Raw genomic sequence first — 25,071 nt, forward strand, 5'->3', positions numbered from 1 at the left:
TTTTCAGTTTTCCTGCCTAGCAGAAACTAAAATCTCACCAAACCGCATCTGACACGAATATGGCTGACACTATTATAAATCCAAGGTCACCTGATTTAGCCAGCCAATGACTTTTTCCTATTTTTTTTCAATGCCTACGTTTTCCTGCTTCCTGTTCCACCTTACCTGCACAGTTATTGGTGCAAAAAAAGCGCCAGGGAAGGTGGAAGGGGATACGAATTTTACTGCTTTTACCGTGTGGTATTCGATCAGAATCGAATATGTCGAATACCGTAATACTCGATCGAACGGTATTCACTCAACTCTAATTTTTATCTGTAGGCAAATGAGCTGTTTGGTGCATGTGCTTTTTGCTTATGGTTGCCTCCCAACCCTGTCGTGACCAAAGTCAGACGATTGCACTTTGACACAAAAAAGCTATGATCAATATGCCACTAGCAACCCTACACCAGCATATACAGTATATACTCAAGTATAAGCCGACCCGAATATAAGCCGAGTCCCCTAATTTTACCACAAAAAACTGGGAAAATTTATTGACTCGAGTACAAGCCAAGGGGGGGAAATGCAACAGTACTGGAAAATTTCAAAAATTAAAATGGCCGGAGTTTTTGTGTGCAGTAGACGCTGGGGAAGGGGAGGGGGTGTTTTGGTTGTCTGTCTGCCCCTTCCCTGAGCTTGAGGACTGGGTTTTTTCCCCACTTGGAATTCAGCCTGGCTGAGATATAAGGTATCTGCAGTGCTCCTATTAACCTCATCCCGACGGAATAGGAGCACTGCACATACCCTATATTCAGCCTGGCTGTAGTCAGGCTGAATTCCAAGTGTGTGGGGGGGGGGGGAAACAGTCTCAGGGAAGGGGCAGTTAGACAACTTTTTTTTCCCGCTACGGCATTTACCGTATAGGAAAAATATTTTTATAGATTTGTAGAGCGGTTGTTTTCAGATACAGGGATACCTAACGTGTATGTGTTTCACAGTATTAGTTTTATATGTGTTCTAGGGAAAGGGGGGTGGTTTCAATTTTTAAAACTTTTTTTTTTTCTTTTTTTAATTTTTTTTTTTTTTTACATTTATTAGACCCCCTAGAGGTCTTGAACCACAGGGGGTCTGATCATTAATGCAATGCATTACAATGCTAAAATTACATTAACATTACATTGCACTGCCAGGGATTCCCCTCAGCACTTCTGCCAGCTGCAGTTCCCCTTCAGATCCGACGGGTCTTCCTTCAGGTCCGCCCTCAGGCATCTCCGCTGTATCTCTTACAGCTCATGAGCTCCGGCATTACCATTGTAAGAGTTATAGCAGAGGCTCCGGTTGCCATGGCAGGAGCGTGGTGATGCTGTTCATTTCAAACTGCATAAGTACTTACGGTACTTCTGCTAGCAGGACTGGAACGCAGAAACACGCCGGGTGCAGGCCTGAGGTCACGTGGCCACGTCACCCCGCTTGTGAGAGAGCAGTGTGGGGGGTGGGGTCTGCGTTCCGGGCCTGCTAGCAGGAGTACCGTAATTACTTATGCAGTTTGAAATGAACAGCATCGCCACGCTCCTCCTAGGAGCGTGGTGATGCTGCGGGCCTGGCACCCGCCCCAGTGTCTGTATGCCGGGTCCAGATGCCGGGTCTGTAACCGGGTGCCGTAATGACTAGAGTATAAGCCAAGCACAAAAACTGTGCTGAAAAACTTGGCTTGTACTCGAGTATTTACGGTAAATGGTTTAGAACTGATTTTGGCACTTGTAGACTTAAGCTGCCCATAGGCATAGAGATCTGTTTTCATAAAAATAGATTTAATTACATTTTGGTCATTATATGATTTCTGCTATATTAAAACTGTAATAATAAAAACCATTTCAACATGCTGACAGGTCACTGACAATATGTACAAAGTGCTTAGCTTAACAGTGAATCATCAACCTCAGCTACCAGCATTCTACGCAATGCTACCCCATTCACTTACATTAGTGCAAGTGTCACAGTATAACACAGTGATCTATGGTTAAATGACAATAGTCATGTCCAAAATCATAGTGTATCCCCCTGCAGTACTGCATTTTATCATATCGTAGCCATTATATGAGCACAGTAAGCTAATTTGCTAATTTTTTTTACATTTTATAAATTTTCAGCAGAGGATGGCATAGATCAAGCGACAATTACATTTATTTATGTTTACTTATACAGCGCCATCATATTCTGCGGCGCTGTACAGACATTGACAGTAACTGTGCCATATAGGGGCTCACAATTTACATTCCCTATCAGTATGTATTTGAACTGTGTGAGGAAACCGGAGCAAACCCATGCAAACACGAGGAGAACATACAAACTCCTTGCAGATGTTGTCCTTGGCAGGATTCGAACCCAGAACACCAGTGCTGCAACGCTAAACACTTTCTTTTAGCATTGATCAGATTCTTTAATTTAGAAACAATCTTCTGCCCTGCCCATAAACGCTTACCGACTAATGGGATTGGTGAATTGAGATACAATGAGAGGACTGATCACGGTCCTATCATGAGAATAATGTGTTTTTAGAGTAAGGTATTTATAGGATAAGGGCACTTTGGATGCCAAAATCAAGGCTGATAAAAAATAATAATAATCTGTTACAGTACCACACTTGTTTTTGCTTTCAAAAACTTCTTTGTTGAAACCTGAAAGTGTATCCTTAGGCCCTGTTCCCACTTTAAAGTCAGCATGAGATTTTGCCTCCCATTTAGGCAGAGATCGGAGCAGGGTGCTGGAAAAATTAAGCGTCCTGCTGAATGTTGCCACGGATTCCTCGGCTTGAGACTTGCTGCTAGTTACACTCATTCATCTTAGCCTGACCAGCAGTGAAAAGTCACAACAGAATCCTGATACTGCCACTGTGAGCTGGGGCCGAAGATTTCATGGAATCCGAGGTGGATATCTGACTCAAATCCCTGTTCATTTTCTGATGTCTGAATTTGGCCTTATCCTCAGTGACTTTTTTTTGTAAATTTTTTTACCTACAGCTTGAACTAAGACATAAAACAAAGAATATATGAGTACTAAGCTAGAGGTTCATCAAGGGGTTCTCCAAGACACAATATTAATAGTCTATTAATATCAGATCAGTGGACATCCAGCATTCAGTACCTAAACCGGGTCCGTGCACTGTGCAGTGGCCATTCACTATAGGTAATCTATATAGAGTCTTGGAAATCTCCTCTAACCTTTTCAGTACTGGGACTGATGTGGGCCTCAATGCCTAAACCAAAATTTGAGCTTTTGGAATGCTGCATTGGTGAATTATTTTTCTTGGTGTCATGCGCAATTTTTTTTTTTTTGTGGGACACAGGCATTCATGCTATTTAAAATTAGATCTGATATAGGCAAACCATATTGATGAACTGTCCTTATGATAGGTCATCAAAATCAGATCGGTAGGGATCTGAAATCCAGGACCCTCAGCAGAACAGAGTTGGAAGCAAATAGATCTCTTCTCTGAGTAACTTTTAAAGAACTTCATAGGAGCTGAAGGCCAAAAACCGGGTAGCCGTGACTGAAAGCTGGTGCACTGCGCACTCCGCACCGGATTAGGTCTAATGAATGGGCCTAGTCGTGAGTGTCTTCAGCCCAAATTGTGAGGTGAAACAACCTGAAGAATGAGTATCTCGCTTCTTTTTCCGGGAACCAGATCAAACCGGCTCCCATTGATTTCAATGGGAGCCGTCTTTTTGGTCAGGATTTTGAGGCGGATACAGCCTCAAAATCCTGACCAAAAAACTCCGTCTGAACTTACCCCTGCGTTCACACAGAGTTTTTTGGTCAGGAATTTGGTCAGGAAACTGACTCAAATTCCTCCTCCTAAGGCTTAGTTCACACAGAGTTTTTTGGATTGGAATCTGAGGCCCCTTTGTTTCCCACTTCGCCTTCTTATATTATCATCTTAATGATGCACTTTAGTGGTATTCTTATCCATTTTTCTTTAGCGTATATTGTATGATATTGGAATGAGATGGTATATGTTGTATATGTGTTTCAACATATAATCAGATTAGATTAGGGTTGAGTTCTGTTTCGTGTTGCAGAAATGCAGCTTTTTTTTTGTTGTTGCAGATTTTGCTATGGATTTTTGAGCCAAAGAACAAAGGCAATGGGATATATACTTGTCAACTCTCCCGGAGAGTCTGGGACGCTTCCAAAGAGAGGGGTGACCTTAGGGGTAACATTTGTTTGCTCCCTGAAGAGTGCCAGTCACATCCTGAAAAGACACTTTTGCTTTCCCTGTTCACAAAAAGGGGTGAAGCACCCACAAGTATGGTTATACCAGTGACAAGTATAGGCTAAGTTAAGATGGTGATTGTGTTAGTACAGCCAGGTTTGTAATTGAAGACAGGACATAGAACTGCAATTGTTGCTGTGTCAATGTTAGTACATAGATTTGTTATCTAGGAAGTATGCTTTATAGCGTTTACAGAGATCATTATACTTTAAAGCAGGGGTGCCCAATACGTCGATCGCGATCTACCGGTCGATCGCAATGGACGTATGGGTCGATCGCGGGATGCAGGGATCCCCGCTGTCTGCTTCTTCACAGCGCAGGCTGAGAGTTATCTCTGGACACTGGCAGGCTGTGGCTGTGGCAGCCCCGCCTGCCAGCGTCATTAGATGACTCTCAGCCTGCGCTGTGAACAAGCACTTGCAGGCCGCTCTTGGGGATGGAGGGGGCTGGGGTGCTGCTTCTTCACAGCGCAGGCTGAGAGTCATCTACGGACACTGGCAGGCGGGGCTGCCGCAGCCTGCCAGTGTCCAGAGATAACTCTCAGCCTGCGCTGTGAAGAAGCAGACAGCGGGGATGCCTAGGCGGCCACCTCTCATGATCCGCCCGGCCACGCCCACATGCACAGCCCTGCCCACAAACACGCCCTGCCTACAGGCCCATCCGGTCACGCCCACAGGCCCGCCCCGATCCCGCCCACAAGAAGTGGGTAGTCGATCTTAGGGTTTGGTCATTTAAAGAAGTAACTCACATGCTGACAAAGTGTGAGCACCCCTGCTTTAAAGGATGTCTTGCTTAGACAAAACTTTTAGATAAGCAATGTAATAACTACACAATTTCAATTTTCAGATGGTCTCCAAGCAACAGCTTATGGTTTTCACTCACTATTGGGACTGATTTATTAAACTTTTGTGGGGAAGTTAGTATGGTACTATTCCGTTATCGGGCCAGCAGCAGCGCAGTTCAGCAGCAGCTTTCGGGACAGCAGTTCAGCAGCGGGAATTACAATGACATCCGAGGACTGCTGGCCCGATGCTTGTGCCCAGTAACCAGTACATCGATGACCCCCCTCCCCCATCCTTCTCCTCCTGCCAGTGCTGCCCCCCAGCTCTCCTTACATCTTCCCCGTACCCTCTCCCCGCCACACGACTAGGCCTCACCTCAGCGCTAGTACCGAGACCGAAAGGAAAGACACCGGGGCTCAATCCAGGCCCTGACAAGAAACACGCCGACTATAGGAACGGTGAGCTACAGCGAGCCGGAGGGACAAACTTTCTGCAGCGTCCGGCGGCTATCTAGTAGCATTCATTGCTCAAGATTTACGGTGAGGCCTATTACAGGGAGAGGGTACGGGGCAGATGTAAGAAGAGCTGGGGGGCAGCACTGGAAGGAAGAGGAGGATGAGGGCATCGATCGATGTACTGCCTACTACACACAAGCACGGCCTCTATCATCGGGCCAGCATCGGCTTAGTCATGTGGCGGGGAGAGGGTACGGGGTAGATGTAAGGAGAGCTGGGGGGCAGCACTGGAAGGAGGAGGAGATGGAGGGGGGGTCATTGATGTACTGGCTACTGGGCACAAGCATCGGGCCAGCAGTCCTCGGATGTCATTGTAATTCCCGCTGCTGAACTGAACTGCTGTCCCGAAAGCTGGTGCTGAAATGCGCTGCTGCTGGCCCGATAACGGAATAGTACCGTTAGTATGGTAGTAGCAGTGGTATGGACCCAAACAGTCAAGACAGGGACACAAAATATGTCACAAACTGGTTTATTTAGAAAAAAAAAAAAAAACAGGAAAATAAATAAACCTTGACTTCAGGCACAAAATGAGCAAAACAAAATAAATACCTGCTCGTCTGAGCCACTAGCTAAACAGAACAGATAACCTAACTATACGTGTGGCTTACTTCCAGCCACATGATCAACACAGGTGCAATATTGTCTCACCGGACTCAGGATTACAGGACAGAACCATCCACCTCTTTTCACCCCATGGAACTGCACTAGAATGCAGGAACTGCAGCCTTTTCTGGCCCAGTAATGAGCCCAGGATCTACACCTGGGCTGAGGCCTACTCCAGATCCAGCCTGGACCACACATATGTCAGAAACCTGCGGCTGATATATCTGGACTGCAGCACTCTGCCTGTCACCTTCTCACAAATTATACTTGCCAACAACTGGAATATCTGAGAGGCTCCCGAAATAAGTAAAGACCTTCTAGGCCCAGCCAGCTGTCTATTATTTCTCTGTATGTGTCAGTCACATTATAAAAAGGGGTGTGGGACACATTTTTATGCTCAAGGCCCCAAAAGGAAGGGGGGAGTTACATACTGTAAATGGGTGTGTCATATTTGGGGGGAGAATGAGAAATTAAAGCTGTGCTGTGATCGTTTGGTATAGGCAACTAATGTTTTTTTCACGCTAAGGGTGAATTCACACTGAGTAAACGCTAGCTTATTCTGAACGTAAAACACGTTCAGAATAAGCGGCGTCTAAAGCAGCTCCATTCATTTCTATGGGAGCGGGGATACGAGCGCTCCCCATAGAAATGAATGGGCTGCTTCTTTCACTCCGTGCAGTCCCATTGAAGTGAATGGGGAGTGCCGGCGTATACGGCAAGCTCTGCTCATGCCGGAGCGTACACGCCGGCACTCCCCATTCACTTCAATGGGACTGCACGGAGTGAAAGAAGCAGCCCATTCATTTCTATGGGGAGCGCTCGTATCCCCGCTCCCATAGAAATGAATGGAGCTGCTTTAGACGCCGCTTATTCTGAACGTGTTTTACGTTCAGAATAAGCTAGCGTTTACTCAGTGTGAATGCACCCTAAGGCCCCACACAGAAAATTACTGCAAAAAAAATTACACCGATTACACCAATAAGTATGCAGGGGAGGTATTCGATCGAATACTACTTGCTCATCTCTACAGCCTCACACATCAACTGCATTGGCGTTGAATACATAGTAGAGAAGGAAGCCTCTAGCTTACTTCTCTCCTAGTAAATAGCCTATAAGCCACTAGCCACTTCAGGTTTGTGGCTTACAAGCTGCCTTAAGATGTCTGTGTCCTGGCACAGACGTCTTCACGATGACATCACTGTCCTGAGCCATCCACGCCAGGATGCAGAGTAAGCAACTGTACTGGCGGAGGCTCCTCCTCGGGAGATTGGAGGTAGGTGAGTATCATCAACTTTTTTTTTTTTTTTACCCATTTTGGGAATTTTAATTGGGGGTGTAAGGTGGACATAATACATATAAGAGGTCAATTGGGGGCATTGGGAATTTAGCAAGATAAGAGGCCATAACTAATATAATGGGTACAAGGGGGCTTTAATAAAAGAGGATATAAATTAAAGAGAAAAGTCATTGGGGGCTGTATGAATGTAAGGGGATATAATGCTAGGGGGCATTGGGGCACTAATAAAGGGGTTTTCTACGGAATAATAAAGTTTAATAAAGTACAAATTGGAGAAGAGTCGGGGAAGGTAAAACATAAAAATACTCACTTGTCCCCTGGCTACCGATGTCCACAGCCCTCTACTGCTGTCTGTTCAGGCACACACACGTCACTTCCCTGCAGCAAGTACTGCACTGCACATTATTGACCTCATTGGCGGCTAGAAAGCACTCGGTGATGCCACTTATATACATCACTGGGTCCTTTCATGCCAACGATGAGGCCACTTATGGCCTCAGCAGTCACGTATAGCACGTGTCTGAACAGACAATGGCGGCAGACACCAGAAAACTGGACACAGGGAAGGCTGGGTTCACACACTAGCGCTTGGTTTCTGTTCCCAAGGGGACCTGAAAAATGGGAACCCAATCTATTTAAAAGGTGGTTACCCATGGACCCCATAGACTATAAAGGGGTCTGCCTGGTTTCAAGTACAATGGGGGACAAAAATTCCTGAATGGAGATCAAGCACTGGTGTGAACCCAGCCTGAGTGTTTTGGGGGAGTTTTTTGGTTCACCTACTCCGCTTCCACTGTGATTGGTCCACTTCCTGGATAACCCCTTTATTACAAAGAGGTTATTAATAGGCATCTATATAAGGGCATCATTTATACAAGGAGACATTAACAAGAGGGCAATTGGACAAGATTAGATTGTGAGCCCAAATTAGAATATAGAGTACACTGTGGAATATACTGGGGCTAAAGATTAGGGAATATGACAATATGTGTTTTAATGGCAGATCTGAGGTGTGTAACAGTTTAGTACAGCGATACGTATAGTCCATACATTGCCTTGTGTCGTGCCTGTCATACACAATCGTTCAGATCGATAGTGCCATACACGACAGACTCTCCCAGACGAAACATGGCGGCAGCATCCTGTTACGTCTCCTAAACACAGGCACAAAGAATCCGATCCCTCCCATCCTGCAAGCCGTCCTGCCGGCTGACTCATCCCAATGACTCAAACATGCCTATGAGCAAGTGATAAGTCAGCGAGCAGCCAAGTCAGCTGTTGCCCTCCGGCCATTTTCTGGGAGACCACGGCCCATAGAATAAAAGACCGTAGAGAAGATCTAATTTGTCAAGTGTGAACTAGTTCCATACTCTTCCGCTTGGGATCGTGCGTTTTCGAACCACAGCGTCTCCTACTGTTTCCTATTATAGCTGACTTATCCCACCACAGAGATAAAGCCGAGACGTCCTGCGTGGCCGAAACGTCGCAGACATATTTGATGTTGGCAACGCCAATCATTAAACTTCAGCCACAGCATACTGAGCCAGGGCTAGTCAGCGCCTCCTGCCCGTCATGTAGCCGTGTATCCGGCCACAGCTACAGCGCTCCTAGCGACCAACATCAGACATGACCACGCTTCCTGGTGCGTTGAATGGAAGGCCGGGGCGGGGCACGTTCCCGTGACGTCACCGGACCCCAGGCCAAGCATTGGGGGCGGATTTCAGTGCTTGCCCAGGCCCAGATTATACAGTGAGGAGGAGAAGGAGGAAGAAGCAGTAGAGCGAGAAATAAATAAAGAGAATGGAGAGGGGAGGGCGGTCGGCTGGGGAGAAGCAACGGGCTCGGCGCGTGTGAAAACCCTACCCAACCGAGTCTCGTCCGGTGCGAAGAGCGTTCTCCGGTGGTGGCGAAGGAGGCGGAGGCGAGTTGTGTATAACATTATGTACTCTGTATGTATATCTCTCTCCGTGCCTACATCTAGCATGGCGGGTGGGGGTTGTGTACATTCGTGCCTTGTTCTGGGGATGTGTGTGCTTCTCTATAGGGGGAGGGAAGAGGAGACTGGATAATGTATGTGGATATGCCTTGTAGTGTCTGTGTATGTATAGAATATATATGTCTGTGGAGGAGCAGGGGCTTCTTCCAGGTCTAAGTTGGTAACTTGTAATCTTGAGGTTTTGTGAGGGGGCAGCTGTGCTGAGGATGCCACCTAGCTGACTGTGTGCTGGCACAGGAGAGGAGGCCTGCAGCTGCCTTTGTCTCTTCTGCTTGTGTCTTTATCTGCCCATCAGGGGAGATGGCTGGATCTCCTCTCCTCACTGCACACACTCTACCCTATAGATTCTATGCTGCTGCTGCTATATGTCACCCTGCCTATGGCTGGATAATAGACTGCCGGCCTGTCTCTTTGTATGTACTTACAAGAGCGTCTTAGGGAAATTGACACATTGGTAAAGAAGGGCTGAGTTTTCTCCTCAGCATTTATTGCTTTCTGTTCTTCCCATTTTGCTTCTGAGGAGGCTTTTCTCCCAGTATACTCATTAGCCGCACATATTTTACTTTGCAGGTAAGTTTCTTGCCTTGTTCCGCTTTCCTCTGCTTGTGCCGGTGGTTGCAGTTTGGCTTCTGGGGTCAGTAGTCTCCTCTGCCACTTCTCTGTGTCCTGTTCTTTACAAGACTCTGGGATTTTGTCTGCCTCCATAGTTCAGTATTTTAATGCTAAGCAGGGAAATATTTTATTTTTTAGTCATTTTTTTTCTTCTGATAATTGCGGTTTATGTAGTTATAGGATGCTTAGAGTTAAGTGTTGATGGATGTTTCCTGAGTGATACATCATCCGCTTGCTACGTTTATGTTATATTAGGATGTGAGATTGTAGCTATTTAAAGGGTAAACCTTTTGGTTAAAGCTATAGTGTTATGAATCTGCATACACGATAATTCCCTAATGTTCCTATCAGTCCCACCCCCTCTTACCTCCTTGCAGGGCTGTATTGCCTATTGCTCTAGGGCTCCTTCAGAATTCAGACTGCTGTTTACCATAGTCTGTATTCTATGGAGGCCATGGGTGTTGTGAATATTCTGCACTATTGGAAGGAATTATATTGGAGAACTGCTTTTCATGTAGTTCTCCTTATGCAAAGGTTAGCATAATGTGCCATGTTGTGTATTTTTAAGTTAACCAAAGCTGTCAGATTCATTTAGAACTGAATGGCTATGGCAACACACCCCATGATGAGACATACAATTTGCCAGCCACATTGGCAAGTTATTTGTGACTCTTACCAGCTTTCTAAGTATCTGCTAAGCTTCAGGTTGATCCATGTCTCTTGTAATGTGTGCTTTGTGATTCACGCAGTGAGGTGTGGCAGCTTGGCATTTGCATATGTTTTTTGTGCACGTGCTGGTGTACATAGAATAGTGTTTGTCAATAACTCCTAAGGAATAGTATGTGAGTATATGTGACATCTGAGATTTCCGCCATTGTTTACACTGACAGTCATATCTCCTATCAGGACGCTGGGATGTAGAAATACTGTGGTATAAACAATTACATGTGGCTAGGCAAGCTTTACAATATTTATAAGGAGTTCCTGGCAAAGCGTTCTTAAGTATGCTAGTTCCTCTCCTCTGATGTCTAGGTATAAGGTAAGCCTTAATATATTCAGTACAATACAGTGTTTTACAAGTCCTCTGAAAGATGTCACCTGTCTGCTATTGTGCAGATGTTAGGAAAAAGAGACCTGGATTGGAAGTGAAACACAGGAAAGGTGCTGGTTATCCAAACCGGGTGTCAGCATTCCCTGCTCTATCTTACTGTGCAGTTATATGAGCCCATCTGCCCACAGTGACATTGCTTACAGCCGGCTACATGTCTCTTACATGGAGATGTTGTTCTAGTAGGCCATGATAGTTGTCAGGCTCTGGACCAATGTTTCCACTCCTGAAGAACCGCCATTGCCATTCCTGCCTTGATGATATGTATGGATGGATCGTACATTATATACTTGTCCAGGGCTATCATTTGGCTCCTATATCTGTACTTCTTTAGGAGACCTGTGAGCAGCTGAAACACGCTGCTTTTCCTATTGTAGAAATGACTGGTCTTGTTTTTCTGGGAAATCCCTCATCAGGACTCAAGGAACCCCAATGTTCCTTAGTTCTGTATTTTATCCCCCTAGTAGTTCTGAAAGGCCTAGGTACATTGTGGGAATTATACCTACGCTAGTACGGTGCTAGCAGAAATTGTGATCCCAATGTTTTCATTCTCAGGAATTGGTTAGTGACTTCTAAGATCTGATTGCTGTGGGTAACATGCCAGTGACCTTCCTGATGTCTTTAGAAGCAGCAGCTGTGTCTTTATATGATATAGTAACTCATGAAAAGTGCCATATACATTTACGTAGTTAGAAATATTGCAATGTAATGTACAGATGTGTACTATTTTTTGTCAGTCTATTTATTACCTGGTTGTACCTTGGTTGTTTTTTGTTTTTTTCATCTCTGGGAATGACTTCTACATTACAAATATCTGGAGTATGTGTTAGAGACATGAAAGTGTTGTCTATTCATGGTTAGTGTGTGGGCTGTTGCATGTTGTGTATTTATTTTTGTCTTATCAATGGAATTTTATTTTTTAAGGAAAAGCATTTAGAGTTTTACATGAATTTTGGCTTAATTCCTCACCCTCTCCACTATTATTCAGTGTGAGGTAAGCTTTATGTCGATGAGTTAATGTTCATCTAGGGTGGACTGGTCTCCAAACATAGGTTATGTCAGTGCAATGACTAAGAAAAGATGACAAGAGATGAAAATAACTAGATTAGACTTCAAGGAGGACTGTAAGGAAACCCAGCAACATGTGGCTCTTCTGGTGCTGATGATAACCAAGCGTCATAACTCTATTTGTCTGCTCCATGTCTCGATTTCATGCCCTGGTTTCATATCATTTAACAGGAGTGTTTGATGGTAATCTGAGACTCAAAGAGCAACATAACAAATAAGCCCAGATGGGAATTGGTTATGCTTCTGGGTATGGCTGAATCCAATATGGTCTGCAGTCCTTTTCTCTGTGTATACTCTTGGTGAGCATTTTTTTAAATTTCCCTGAATTTATAGTCTTCAACCTATCTTGTGTAGCTCTACATTGGTTTTATAGTATATTCACAAATGCTGTGCATTTAACAAGTGTCTGTGACTAATCCATACATCTAAATGGTTCCTGCACATACTGTATCAATGCAAATGCTGTAGAAATATCTCCATCCAGATGTATGGAAGGGATTTTCAGTCACAAACTTCTCTGCGGTAAATCTGCTGAAGGTGATAAGTTTATATGAATCACTTCATGACATCTTGATTTACCTATCGTACACTCTAAGGCTGAGGCCCCACATTGTGGAAATGCAGCTTTATTTGTTGCAGATTTTGCTGCTGTTTTTTTTATACAAAGCCAAGAATGGCTACAAAAGGAATGGGAAATATATAGAAAGCTCTTATACTTCTACATTCTGCCCAATCCACTCCTGGCTTTGGCTCAAAAAACCTCAGCAAAATCTGCAAGAAAAAAAGCTGCGTTTCCGCAACGTGGGGACCCAGCCTTAGTCTCTAAGGGCAAATTGTAATAGGATAGTAAGGCCCTTTCCTTAGGATAGATCAGGGGTAGGGAACGTACGGCTCTCCAGCTGTTGCAAAACTACAACTCCCAGCATGCATACTGGCTCTGCTGTTCTGGGAACTCCCATGGAAGTGAATGGAGCATGCTGGGAGTTGTAGTTTCACAGCAGCTGGAGAGCCAAAGGTTCCCTACCCCTGGGATAGATCATCAATATCAGACTGATGGGTCAACATCTAGCATGGTAAGACAGTTCGCTGTTTCGAGCAGTTGTTCTTCTCTGACAAGCACCATTTGCATTTTTAAAGGGATCCTATAATTGGATACCCTTTTTTTGTGACTAACATGTAGGAATAGTCTTAAGAAAGGCTATTCTTCTCCTACCTTTAGATGTCTTCTCCACGCCGCCGTTCGGTAGAAATGGGGGTTTTCTTCGGTATGCAAATGAGTTCTCTCGCAGCACTGAGGGCGGTCCCCAGCGCTGAAACAGCACTGGGAGCATACTCAATGCTGCGAGAGAACTCTCCAGCGCCGCCTCTATTTCGTCTGGTGTCTTCTTCCGTCCTGGGTTTCAATCTTCTAGGCCTCGGGCAGAGCCAACTACACATGCCCGAGGCCTTATACAGCTTACTGAGTAAACGGCCACAAGAAAATGGCCGCTTACTCAGTAAGCTGTGTAAACGGGCATTTTCTTGTCAGGAAAAAAAAGTATCCAATGATAGGATCCCTTTAAGTCCTATGACTTTATTTTTTCAGCTCAGTCTCATTCAAATGGGGGATAAACTGCAATATTCGGCACATCCACTATAAATTAAGACTCCGTACTTGGTAGTCATCGAAGAGGTGGCCTAAAACAGCTAATTGTTGGGTATGCCACTTATCTGATATAAAGGACCTATAGTACGGAGAAAACTTCACGATTGAACTGCTGGAAAAGCCTTTAAGTATTAACAGTTGGTTCTGATTTCCACTTCCTTTGGTTGAGTTATATTTGTAGAGTTTGCTGACATTTCAAGAAAATAAATATGAGGCAGTACAAATGCGTGTTTTTTAGGCATAATTTTCCATTTGAAAATATTTTTAAAGGGAATGTCACCGGGAAACTACCTATTTTTTTTGAGCAGTTGTTATGTTAAAAATCTTTTCTTTATAAAAAAAAAAAATATATAAATATATTTTAATCTTCCATTTCAATATCTATATTTCTATGTAGTTTATCACCACCCCTAACATACCGTATTTTGCGGACTATAAGGCGCATTATAGTCCTGCCTAGGTCCATATATAAGGCGCACCGAACTATAAGGCGCAGCGCTGTCCGGTGCGTCTTATATGTGATTGAAAGCGGCGGCCGGCAGACTTTGCCGGCGGCTGCTTAACCCCCCGCGTGCCAGCCGCTTCTATTCATTTCAATGGCACGCTTCCATTGAAATGAATGGAAGCGCTTGGCACGCGAGGAGTTAAAGGGATTCTACCATTAAAAGAACTTCTTCCTTCTTGATCACGTCGGAATAGTCTCCTACCTTTTTACCATAGCCAGCGCCGCCTTCTTCCGCAGCTCCGTCTCTGTCTTCTTTGGGCCTCATGGATGACGCATGCGCAGTCGGCTCTAACAGGCTCTCGCAGCCAGAGCCGACTGCGCATGCGTCATCCATGAGGCCCAAAGAAGACAACACAGACTGGGACACGGAAGGCGCGAACACAACTCAGGGAGAAGGCGGCGCTGGCTATGGAAAAGGTAAGAGACGAATAGCCTTTTTAAGGCTATTCCGACGTGGTCAGGGGGAAGAAGTTCTTTTAATGGTAGAATCTAGAGTTGAGCGAGTACTGTTCGGAAGCGGCATGGAGACTCTGCCGGCGGCCGCCGCTTAACTCCTCGCTTGCCGCTGCTTCAAGCCTTATATAAGGCGCACCAGACTATAAGGCGCACTTTCGATTTCTGAGGAAATCGAAGTATTTTATGTGCGGAAAATACGGTATTCAATTGCTATAACCACATTACAGATCAAATTTAATAAATATACGTAGCAAAAAGTATGATGTTCGTAACTTACCGGTAATCTGCCATTTTACATACTTTTATCCTAATTAATGGTGGTTTAGATCACGCCCTTTTTACAGTATGATTACGTGTCGGACGATCCCCCACGAGATTTGTCTCTAGAGATTCAACCTGTGTTTTCATTCAGACTGAATCAAAACTGCTATTATATTGTGGGGTCTCTTCCAGGGGAGATGGGGAAGCACAAAAGGCAGTGTATTTTTGGAATCTCTGTAGAAGAGACTGCCGCAAAATCCACTTAAAATCAACAGCGAGAAAAGTCCTGTCAAAAGGTTAGCCATTATTGATCTATGGTGTCCGTGAGTTTCAGCATATAAATGCTCTTTAAGCAGACCCGAAGAACAGAAACTTGAACAATAGTGCATTACTGTTCGTGTCAGAGACCACTGAATGGGTCTCAGCATCATGTGGTGTCGTGACACACAGAATCAAGCGTTGCAATGCCACGTGACTTAAGCCGTAAGCGCATAAGGGTGCATTCACACTACGGAACGCCAGCGTGTATCACAGCCGTACACGCCGGCGTTACAGCAGGGCTGCCGGACACTTCCCATTCATTTCTATGGGAGCCGGCATGCGAGCCCCATAGAAATGAATGGACTGCTTTTTTCCATTCATTTCTATGGGGAGTGCTCGCATGCCGGCTCCCATAGAAATGAATGGGAAGTGTCCGGCAGCCCTGCTGTAACGCCGGCGTGTACGGCTGTGATACACGCTGGCGTTCCGTAGTGTGAATGCACCCTAAGACTGCAAGGAGTTGCACTGGATCCCAGAAGAGGTGAGTAACATTTTGTTTGATCACCTCAACCTGGGTCTCTGCTTATTATACTCTGGGGTCTAAAGAGGCCTCACAGTATAAGGGCCCGTGCACACGGAGTTAACGCAAGCGCATTTTAGCATAATACACGTGTATAGAATACACATGTAAAAATAACACTCCCATTGACTTCACGTGAAAAAAAAAAAAAAAAATAGCGCCAAAAAAACACGACTCGTTTTTTTTACACGTATAAAAAATTTCATTGAAGACAATGGGAGTGTTATTTTTACATGTGTATTCTATACACGTTTATTATGCTAAAATGTGCTCGCGTTAACTCCGTGTACAGGCCCTAATAATAGCCATTTGGATTCGGCTGTGTTCAGTTCGAATGAGGCTGCAAATATTGTAATAACTGGCATGGACAAAATCACGTTGGTTATCCAGGTTGACTTTCAGTTATTTTTCGGTTTATCGCCTAGCCCTATTTTGAAGTTTTATGCAAATGAGGTTGATGTACTTGCCCCTCAAGTAGGATAGGTGATGTCATAGCATGGGGGGGGGGTGACGCAGGCAAGAAATCGTAAGGATCTGATCAGCAAGAAGCAGTACTTCCAGAGCTGAAGACCCATCCCCAGTGCACTAACTGCCTAATTTTATATAGCATTTCAAAGTAGTTTTTCTCCAGGTATACAGTGTGTATCAAAATATACATAAGTGACCTAAAACAAAAACATTATGCTTATCACTGCAATGTGCTCTGTAACATTGTGGTGACAGTTGAATATGCTTTTGGAATTGGTAGACTTCCAAAAAAAAAAAAAAAACCCTGCTAGATCCTGCAATTTTCATTATGGCTACTAAGCCTAATAGACAATTCTGTAAAGCATATCACTAGATGCTGTTAACATAATAGAATAGTAGTTCTTTTTTTTTTTTTTTTTTTTCATGAGGATGAGGTTTCCATTTGTGGGGTCCACTTAGGGAAACATTAAAAGTCTATAGATAAATTTCTTGTGTGTATGTCTAGTCAATGTGATTTTTTGGAAAAAAAAAAAACTTTAAAAAAAACACGAGTGGGGTTTTAGGTCCATTTGGTGTGTTGGATTAAATGTTTGCTAATTCCCAAAGCAGATTTTTTTTTTTTTCGCCTGCAAAAAACTGTGTGTGAACATACCCTAAATGGCCTCTTGATTCTGGCGCACTGGTATAGATTTCCCATATAACTCGCACAGTTTGTTGGCGTGTGTTCTTGTAACTTAGCTTGGCCAAGGCATCCCTGCTCTGCCCTATTTCATCAGAATTGGTGAGCAGTACACGAAAAGAGGGAAGTCGCTGTATACCAAAGATGCCAACAACTATTCCCACTTATACCCTCTCATGTGTCACGTGTACATTTTGTTTTTATTAACACTCCTAGAAGCCAAGTGGAACAGCGTATATTGTTGGCCTATATTTAGGCAATATGCCTATGTCCAGGACTGAACAGGTATAGTCATGTGCGTTCTAAGGTGTGTTAGTTACTGTACTTCAGCTCTTTATTTATACATGATGCTTGAATGTCTTGGATGGATTACAAGCATGCAGTGTCTAATGGGATCACTTTCTGCTTCCCCTTAGAAAGTATATTTTCTGGGGAAGTCTCAACTATTCATCTTAAATTGTCTTTTCATGCATCTTTTGGTGAAAACCGCTTCAGGCGGTTTTCCCCTCCCGGACAGTGAATGGACCGTAAAAAAAACGCGTCACATTTTTGCCAAAAACCACGACGTGGTTTTCGCCTCCCATTCACTTCTATTGACTTCCTGAGGTGGAATCCGACTCAAGAAAGGTCATGTCGCTTCTTTTTTGCATGTTGCCTATAGCGGAAAAAAGAACGCTAGCGGTCTCCATAGACCACAGTTGTGAGGGGGTGGATTATGATGTGAATTCCGTGCCATAATCCGCCCAGTCTGTGCCTGTGTGAACAGGCCCTAACTGTAAAGCTTTGTGGAATATGATGGTGTTTTGTAAGTAACAAACAAATAAGGATTGGTTGTAAATATGTATATTCTGGGCAAATTTTATCAAGCTTAGGCTAGGTTCACACCAGTGTAAGGGCTAGTTCACACGTGAACAAAGGGGTGGATTTTGACAGCGGATTTCGCTTCAAAATCCTCCCCTTTACAATGGTGGTCTATGTAGACCACCGGGCTTTTTTTTTCCGCTAGCGGCGGGCTGCTGCTAGCAGAGAAAAGAAAGGACATGCCCTTTCTTCAGGCGGAAGCCGCGCGGCTTCCTCCCCCGGCAGCTCCCTCCTATGTCGGCTCATTCATTTGAGCTGACAGCGGAGGGGAAATCCGCAACCGCGATGGTCGCGGCAGGCGGGTTTTGACAAGAGAGAGACGCGGCTCACCGCATCTCTCTCCGTGTCAAAACCCGCGCGGGCAGTTCACGTGTGAACTGACCCTAAGATCTACGTTCGGGGGTTCAGTCCAGAATCTGCCTTTTGTGTGATTTCTGAATAGCATTATAATCTATGGGGTCCACGGGTAACCACTTTTTTTTTGAGGATTAGGTTTCCATTTGTGGGGTCCGCTTGGGGAAACTTTAAAAGTCTATAGTTAAATTTCTTTTGTGTATATCTAGTCATGTGAATTGTTTTAGATGCTAACTATATGGCGCACATAAGGCTGTAATATGCCAATGTGAGATAGGATTGAATAGATGAATTGGTCCTGAGACCATGTGCATGGCACCTACCTGTTAGATACTGGAAAGTTCCCTTGGCAACTTTCCCACTAGGCATGCAGAATTGTCTCTCCACACCAGATGTGAGATGGGACCTGTGAGAAGGGATTTAACTAAATTACACATTTTTATCAGTCCCAGCATTGTTCTCTTTATAGAACAAACCTCTACGCGGCATATCATACATCCTATCCACAGCCTCCCCCAGCTCCAGTTTGGAACGTACTATGTCATAGAAGATTATCAGATTAGTCTGACAAGGCTGATCTTTCATAACCTCATGCTAATGCTGCGTTATAAGATTATCACTGACATACTCCAGGAAAGCATCTCTTAGAAATGCTTCCATTTTGTCCTGTTTGGCACATAGGAAGTTCACTGCCAATATTCTTGGTATGACAGAACCCATCTTAATAGAATTCTTAAATATTAGAAATAAGGGTCAAAGTGAATGCTATGCTGACCTGGTGGGTAGTCTACTTTAGTGGTTTTCAGGCTGTTCTGCATTGTTCCTGGATAAATTGGTGTCATTTTTTTGAAGACTTTTATATTATCCCTAGTTATGCCATCTGTTTAATGGGAGTCTATCGCTGAAAACCCAGCATGTTAACCGTGGGCTCTTAGATAGGTTTGGGAAAATAGAATTAAACTGTATTTTCACCTGAGTCTGCGCCTGCATTTTCAAGATATTGCTACAAAGGTTAATCTGCCTACTGTCAAAAACAGCATTGAGGGTTCTGGTTGTTCCAGAGAAGTGGCAACGTTCTTGTGATATGGTGATATTTTGGTGACAGACACTGATTCACAAGGGCGAAACACAGGGTCCATTCACACGGAGTAACGTGCCGTGTGACCTGGCACGTATACGCCGTGTGAGATTTTGAGCGCCGTTTACGCTCCCATTGACTTGAAGTCAATGGGAGCGTATACGGCGCTCAAAATCTCACACGGCGTATACGTGCCAGGTCACGCGGCACGTTACTCCGTGTGAATGACCCCTAGGGTTGAACCTAGGACTTCAGCTTGCTGTCCCTTTAATAAAAAGTGATCAGAAATCTGTATATACTCCAAAAAAAAATACCATAGTTAGTGTCATTTTACTGTAGAATGAATATGGACTAAGGATGGAGAGGACTGTGCAGAATGGGAAAAACGTAACTTTTTTTTTTTTTTTTGCACTATGCACAGACTCTCCCAAAAAAATGCTAGTTATGGCTAAAAAAAAAAATAAAAAATATCGGAGCTGTGGCAATTTAATTTACCATTTGTCTACTTTAAGTTGGCCTTCATTACGCGACATGCAAATTAGCTAAAGGTTTTGCTTGTTTTTTATGCATTAGTTTAGTGTATGTGATTGGGGCTATTAACATAACATTTTGTACCACAGTTGTTTGAAAGTAGGCTTGATAAGTCTATCTACAAGCAGAATAATTGAAACCTTGAAAATTTTTTGCTTTTTTTTTTTTTTTTTTTGAGTATTTAGCATATACTAAACGCTAAATATAACAACCAAAATGTGATTAAATAATCACAAATAAGGTTATTCTCTCAAAATGTGACACACAAGATTTGTATAGTAGTTTAGGGTAGGTTCTCTGACAAGTACAGTTAGGGTAGGCGTTCCTCACAGTTTAGTGTCATTGCTGGGCAGTAAGGAACACCCCCTCTGACAGTACAGAGCTGTACAAATACAGTTGGGGGAACGTTCCTCACAGCCCAGCTAGACTGTCAGGAATGCCCTTCTGACAGTGGGCAGAGTTATAACGGCACTGAACTGATATCTCTTGCCCCGGGGCACATAAGGGGAGAGCCGGCAGTGGACTGTATTCAGAGCATGGCTGAAGCCCTGAGCGAGGCTGTGCAGAAGTAAACAAATGCAGAGGATGCCAGGAGCTCCTGGAGAACCTAGAAATCACTCAAAACACTGCTAAAGGTATTTGGGGGTCACTTATTAATTAAACCATTAATAGCACTAGCAGACCTTGTTTACATATTAATTTTGCTCCCTGAAAACCTGTTTTAGGCCAAAGCCCCCACATTGCAGAAACACAGCTGTTTTGTTACAGATTTAGTCGTTTTTTGGGGGGTTTTTTGACCCAAAGCCAGAAATGGCTACCAAAGCAATGGAGACTATATAAAAAGCCGCTTTTCCTCAATGTGGGGCGTTAGCCTAAGGCTGAGGGCCCACATTGCAGAAACGCAGCTTTGGTTTTTTTTGAGCCAAGCCTAGGAGTGGCTACAAAATGAATTAGAAATATATAGGAATCTGTTATTCCTCTACCTTTGTCCCCCCCTCCCCCCCTAAGTAAATTAGAAGTTAGGCAGGGGAGTTTAGGGTCACACTTTTAATTTATCCTGGACAACCGCAATTTTTTGCAAAAAAAAACCATGCAGAAAAAAAAGTGCGTTTTTCGCCTTCCATTCACTTCTATTGCTTTCGGAAAACGCCTGAAGAGAGGTCGTGTTGCTTCTACTAGCTGGCAGTCTACATAGACCACTATTGTAAAGGGGCGGATTTTGAAGTGAAAGCCGCTTTCAAAATCAGCCTCTTTGCCCTGCTGTGAACTAGCCCTTAGTGTATGTGTATACCACCTTTTAGTTGGCTTTATTAGCAGCAAAATTATGTGAAAATGTTGGCCCAGTCTGAGTGGAGGGCAAAATGAAATGTGACATTGTGTGCCTAAAACTAGTTTTTCCCAAAGTGTTGTAGATTGTGAGGTTTAAGCTTTATTTAGATAAAAGTGGATCATTCTTGTAAGTTCCTGCTTTGGGGTAGTGTAGGTGGGACCAGTCTAGCTTCACTTCTCTCTGTGTGTTTGCTGCCAGCTGAAGCCATGACTGTGTGTGGTGACTTGTCTCCTATATTTCTTATTTAGTGCTGCGTTATTGGAGCGTGAGGTAAAACTGTGCAGATGGTGCCTAATTCAGACTCTCCATTGGTACCTGCTGCCATTTGGCCCAGTTTTGGGAGGTTACCCTTAACTTGCAATCTTCTCTTGATGATGCGGCAGTAAAATAGACACATTTACTCGCCTTTGTTTCAGCAATGGCCAGATTGAAATTGGTTTGATGCATTTTCTTTCAGTGGAAAAGAAAGGCGAAAGGCAAACAGGTTTTTTTGGGATTTCAAAGGGCTTGAATTGGTGTTTGCATAACACAATTTGTATTTAAAACGAGTTCATGTAGTGTTCTGGCTTTGACATGCAAATGGTGTTGAAAATTCAATTTGACTAACTTTGATGAGATTGCTGTGCTTAGTGTAATTTCTTCCCAGAGTAGATCTGTCAGATGTGCTGCTTCCAGTGCAGGAAGAGTCCTGTATCTCCTACACAAAGTTGGGTTTGTTTATGGGCTCACTATATCTGATTTTTACATTGAATTTTTCACAGAGGGGCTGCTTATGACACTCGTTCACACTTGCGCCTGCTGTCTGTCCATTGTGAATCCGCCGAAATTGCAGAAAAGCAGATTTGAAACGGTTTGCAAATGTTCAGTTTAAAAACCCATTCACTTTAATGGGTTTTTAAAGCAATTTGCAGATCCTCTCCGCCAGGATTCTGCTTTTTTGGGGCGGACACAAAGTCCTGTATGTCCGTCCAAAAAAAATCGGATTTCCAGCGGAGAAAGACACCTGCGGATTGCTTTAGAAATCCATTAAAGTGAATAGGTTTTTAAATGGAACATTTGCAAACCGTTTCCAATCTGTTTTTCTGCAATTTCAGCGGATTCACAATGGACGGACAGCAGGCGCAAGTGTGAACGCCGCCTTATTTTGTTTTTCATCTTGGGTAACGTTATTAGCTGAATAGGAGGCTGTCTAAGCATACAAGCAAATGGACCAAATAGGTATATTTAAAGGTGTAGGCCTCAGCGGAACAGAAGACCAAATGTGAATTTGCCATATTTATGCAATTTTTCAAATTCTAAAATGGATACACTTTTATTGAACTCTGTTCACATATGTTTTGGGTTTGTTTGGTTTTTTTAGCCGCTTATTCTGCATGTGTATATGTGAAACTTCTGACATTGTCATTACAGTCATATATGCCGCGGCATAGGAAAGACTAGTAAATGATGATTTCCTATGCAGAGGAAAAATAGAGATTCACATATGTACCAGACGCTCTGTGCATAGGGAATTATGGACTGAGTAATTTTGTGGAAACTCAGACATGTTTAAAATAAATAAAATTGTGAACTGAGCCCAACATCTTTTTCATAAAAGTAGATGTTTGCGACCAGGTCTTATAAGTCCAATGACATGTCTCAACTGATGGGCGCCGTCACTCTGAACATTCTGGTGTTTTGTATGTGTCATTAATGTTGGAAATTGGGGTATACTAACCAAGTGTGTGGTAGCAAAGTAGTTTCTCCTGGGTGCTGTATGCCAGCCACTGTTACCACACATTTTGCTAGTATACCCCAATTTGCATGAATGTTAATCAGACTTATATCTTTGGAACAGTTTAGTGGATATGGATAAACAAAAACATCAGATAAGGCAGAGTACTGTGCAAACGCTGTAGACAAAGTTTTAGGTTGCGGAAAAAAAATACTGTAAATTAAGTATGCTTCCAAAAATACTAGTTAATTTTTGTTCCAGACATCTTGTGGATATAGTCTTCCTCAGATTCTTTTGTTTCTCCTTGTAATATGACTGGATGATAATAAGATCAGGGCTCTGTGGGGACTATGTCATCACTTCCAGGACTCCTCCTCCAGGGGGTTGTGACAATGAAGATGGTTTCTCTACATTCTCTTTTCTACAACCACCTAAAACTTTTGCACAGTACGGTTTGTCATTGGACTCTTCAGATCCGGGTACTGGTCTTCTATAAGGCTTTGTGGACATATAGCTTAAGGCAGATTTATTAAGATTGGTGTTTCATATCAATTGGCACTGCAAATCTGTTCTAGAATTGGGTGCTTGAATGGAGATCTACGCTGGTTATGACCTGGTGAAGAGTTCTGTTATAACTTGTGCCAGGAAACTGGTGCAATTTATAAATCTGTTTGGCCAAGGCGTCCCGCTCCACCCACAGTTGTACAAATTAGCGATTTGAGGCTCTGAAGTTGTGGCACACATTTGGCAGCCTTACTCTTGCTAATTTTGTAGGGTTTTCATTTCAGTAGTGATTCCATTTACATTACAAACAAGACTGACACGATCACAATAGAAGTTTGTCATCTCTACAGAGAACACTCATTGTGACCCATCCTTGCATCCACTTCTTACAAAAGATGATGTCACGGGATATCTACTCCCCTCCCTAAACAGATCATGCTTGAAAACTCTCCCATAGACGTCAGTGAGTCAGCACAAGTGTATTTCTGCCTATGGCCATGACTGATGTGAAGCATATCAATAAATGTGAAGCACAGGCAAGATGGCTGCCACCACAATCATGTACTGAAAATAGAATAAAAAATAAAATAAAAATTGCATTCGGAAAAAGTGCTTGAAATAAATAAAATTGGCAGATCCGTTTAAATCTCACATTTTGGCTTCCCATCCCAACAATAAATGATAGTGTAAATTGTATATAGTAGAGGAGACTCTGTTTAGACTATCTTAGATGTGACAGCAGATAAGGGTGACACTGTTCCAGCATTTTATCACAGGTTGCATTTCTTACATTAAATCTTCTGCTGTGCAGCGTGTGTTCACATACATATTACGCTTTTCCAATTTCTGATGCTGGATAATGGCTGCAGTGCCATTATCCATAATTCTTGGGAGCTGCTGCTTGAGCCTGTATATGCTGAAGGAAGGTTACAGTGCAGGATGAATGATGGATAGCTGTCTATGATCACAAGCACCAGAAACTAGCTTTTGTGTATTCTTTTTTTTTTTTTTTTTTTTGCTTTTTTTTTTTGCATTTTTTTTCCCCTGCCATTTCTGTAATATTACAGTATTTTATGAGAGCACAACTGAAAAAAAGCATGCGGTGTTGCATCCTTTGTCATTTATTTACATATTCATGTGTTTCAGAACGAAGACAGTCCCAGTCCAAAAAGACAGAGACTATCGAGTTCGGTCTTTGATTACACCGCACCCTCACCTGCTCCATCACCGCCAATGCGACCATGGGAGATGTCATCAAATAGGCGGCCTCCTTCGGCCCGACCCAATCAGCACCATTTCTCAGGGGAAAGATGCAACACTCCTGCGCGCAACAGAAGAAGGTGACTTGTTGTTTTAAGTTTTGGTACATGAAAGTTGCAATTTGGGTCTGTGCAGTAAAATCATGAAACTGTCATGGGGATTCTTTTTTTTTTCTGAATAATTCTTTTTGTGGTGAATGACTTTGGCTCCTAGGAGCCAGTTGAAAATGTTTTGGTTGCCATAGGGGGGAGTTCACACTACTGTTGGATGTCTATTATGATAGGATTTAAAAAAAAAAAAAAACTGGGTCATAACGGACATTAACTGACACAACTGATGTTAACGTGT

At 43.4% G+C, this 25,071-nt stretch overlaps 1 protein-coding gene across 4 annotated transcripts in view; it reads left to right on the top strand.

The window, feature by feature from the left end:
* The window catches only part of RNF38 (ring finger protein 38), a 214,350-nt gene that overhangs the window by 160,572 nt on the left and 28,707 nt on the right, over positions 1 to 25,071 (top strand). For 3 of the 4 annotated variants that reach the window (XM_075280433.1, XM_075280434.1, XM_075280435.1), the window contains exon 3: positions 24,610 to 24,803. In XM_075280433.1, the coding sequence (XP_075136534.1) occupies positions 24,610 to 24,803 (194 nt within the window). Of the gene's footprint in view, positions 1 to 9,133; positions 9,402 to 24,609; positions 24,804 to 25,071 lie in introns of those variants that run through there. The other variant, XM_075280436.1, reaches the window with a different exon arrangement.

This window comes from Leptodactylus fuscus, chromosome 1 (assembly GCF_031893055.1).
Source record: "Leptodactylus fuscus isolate aLepFus1 chromosome 1, aLepFus1.hap2, whole genome shotgun sequence".
NCBI classification, from domain to species: Eukaryota; Metazoa; Chordata; class Amphibia; order Anura; family Leptodactylidae; genus Leptodactylus; species Leptodactylus fuscus.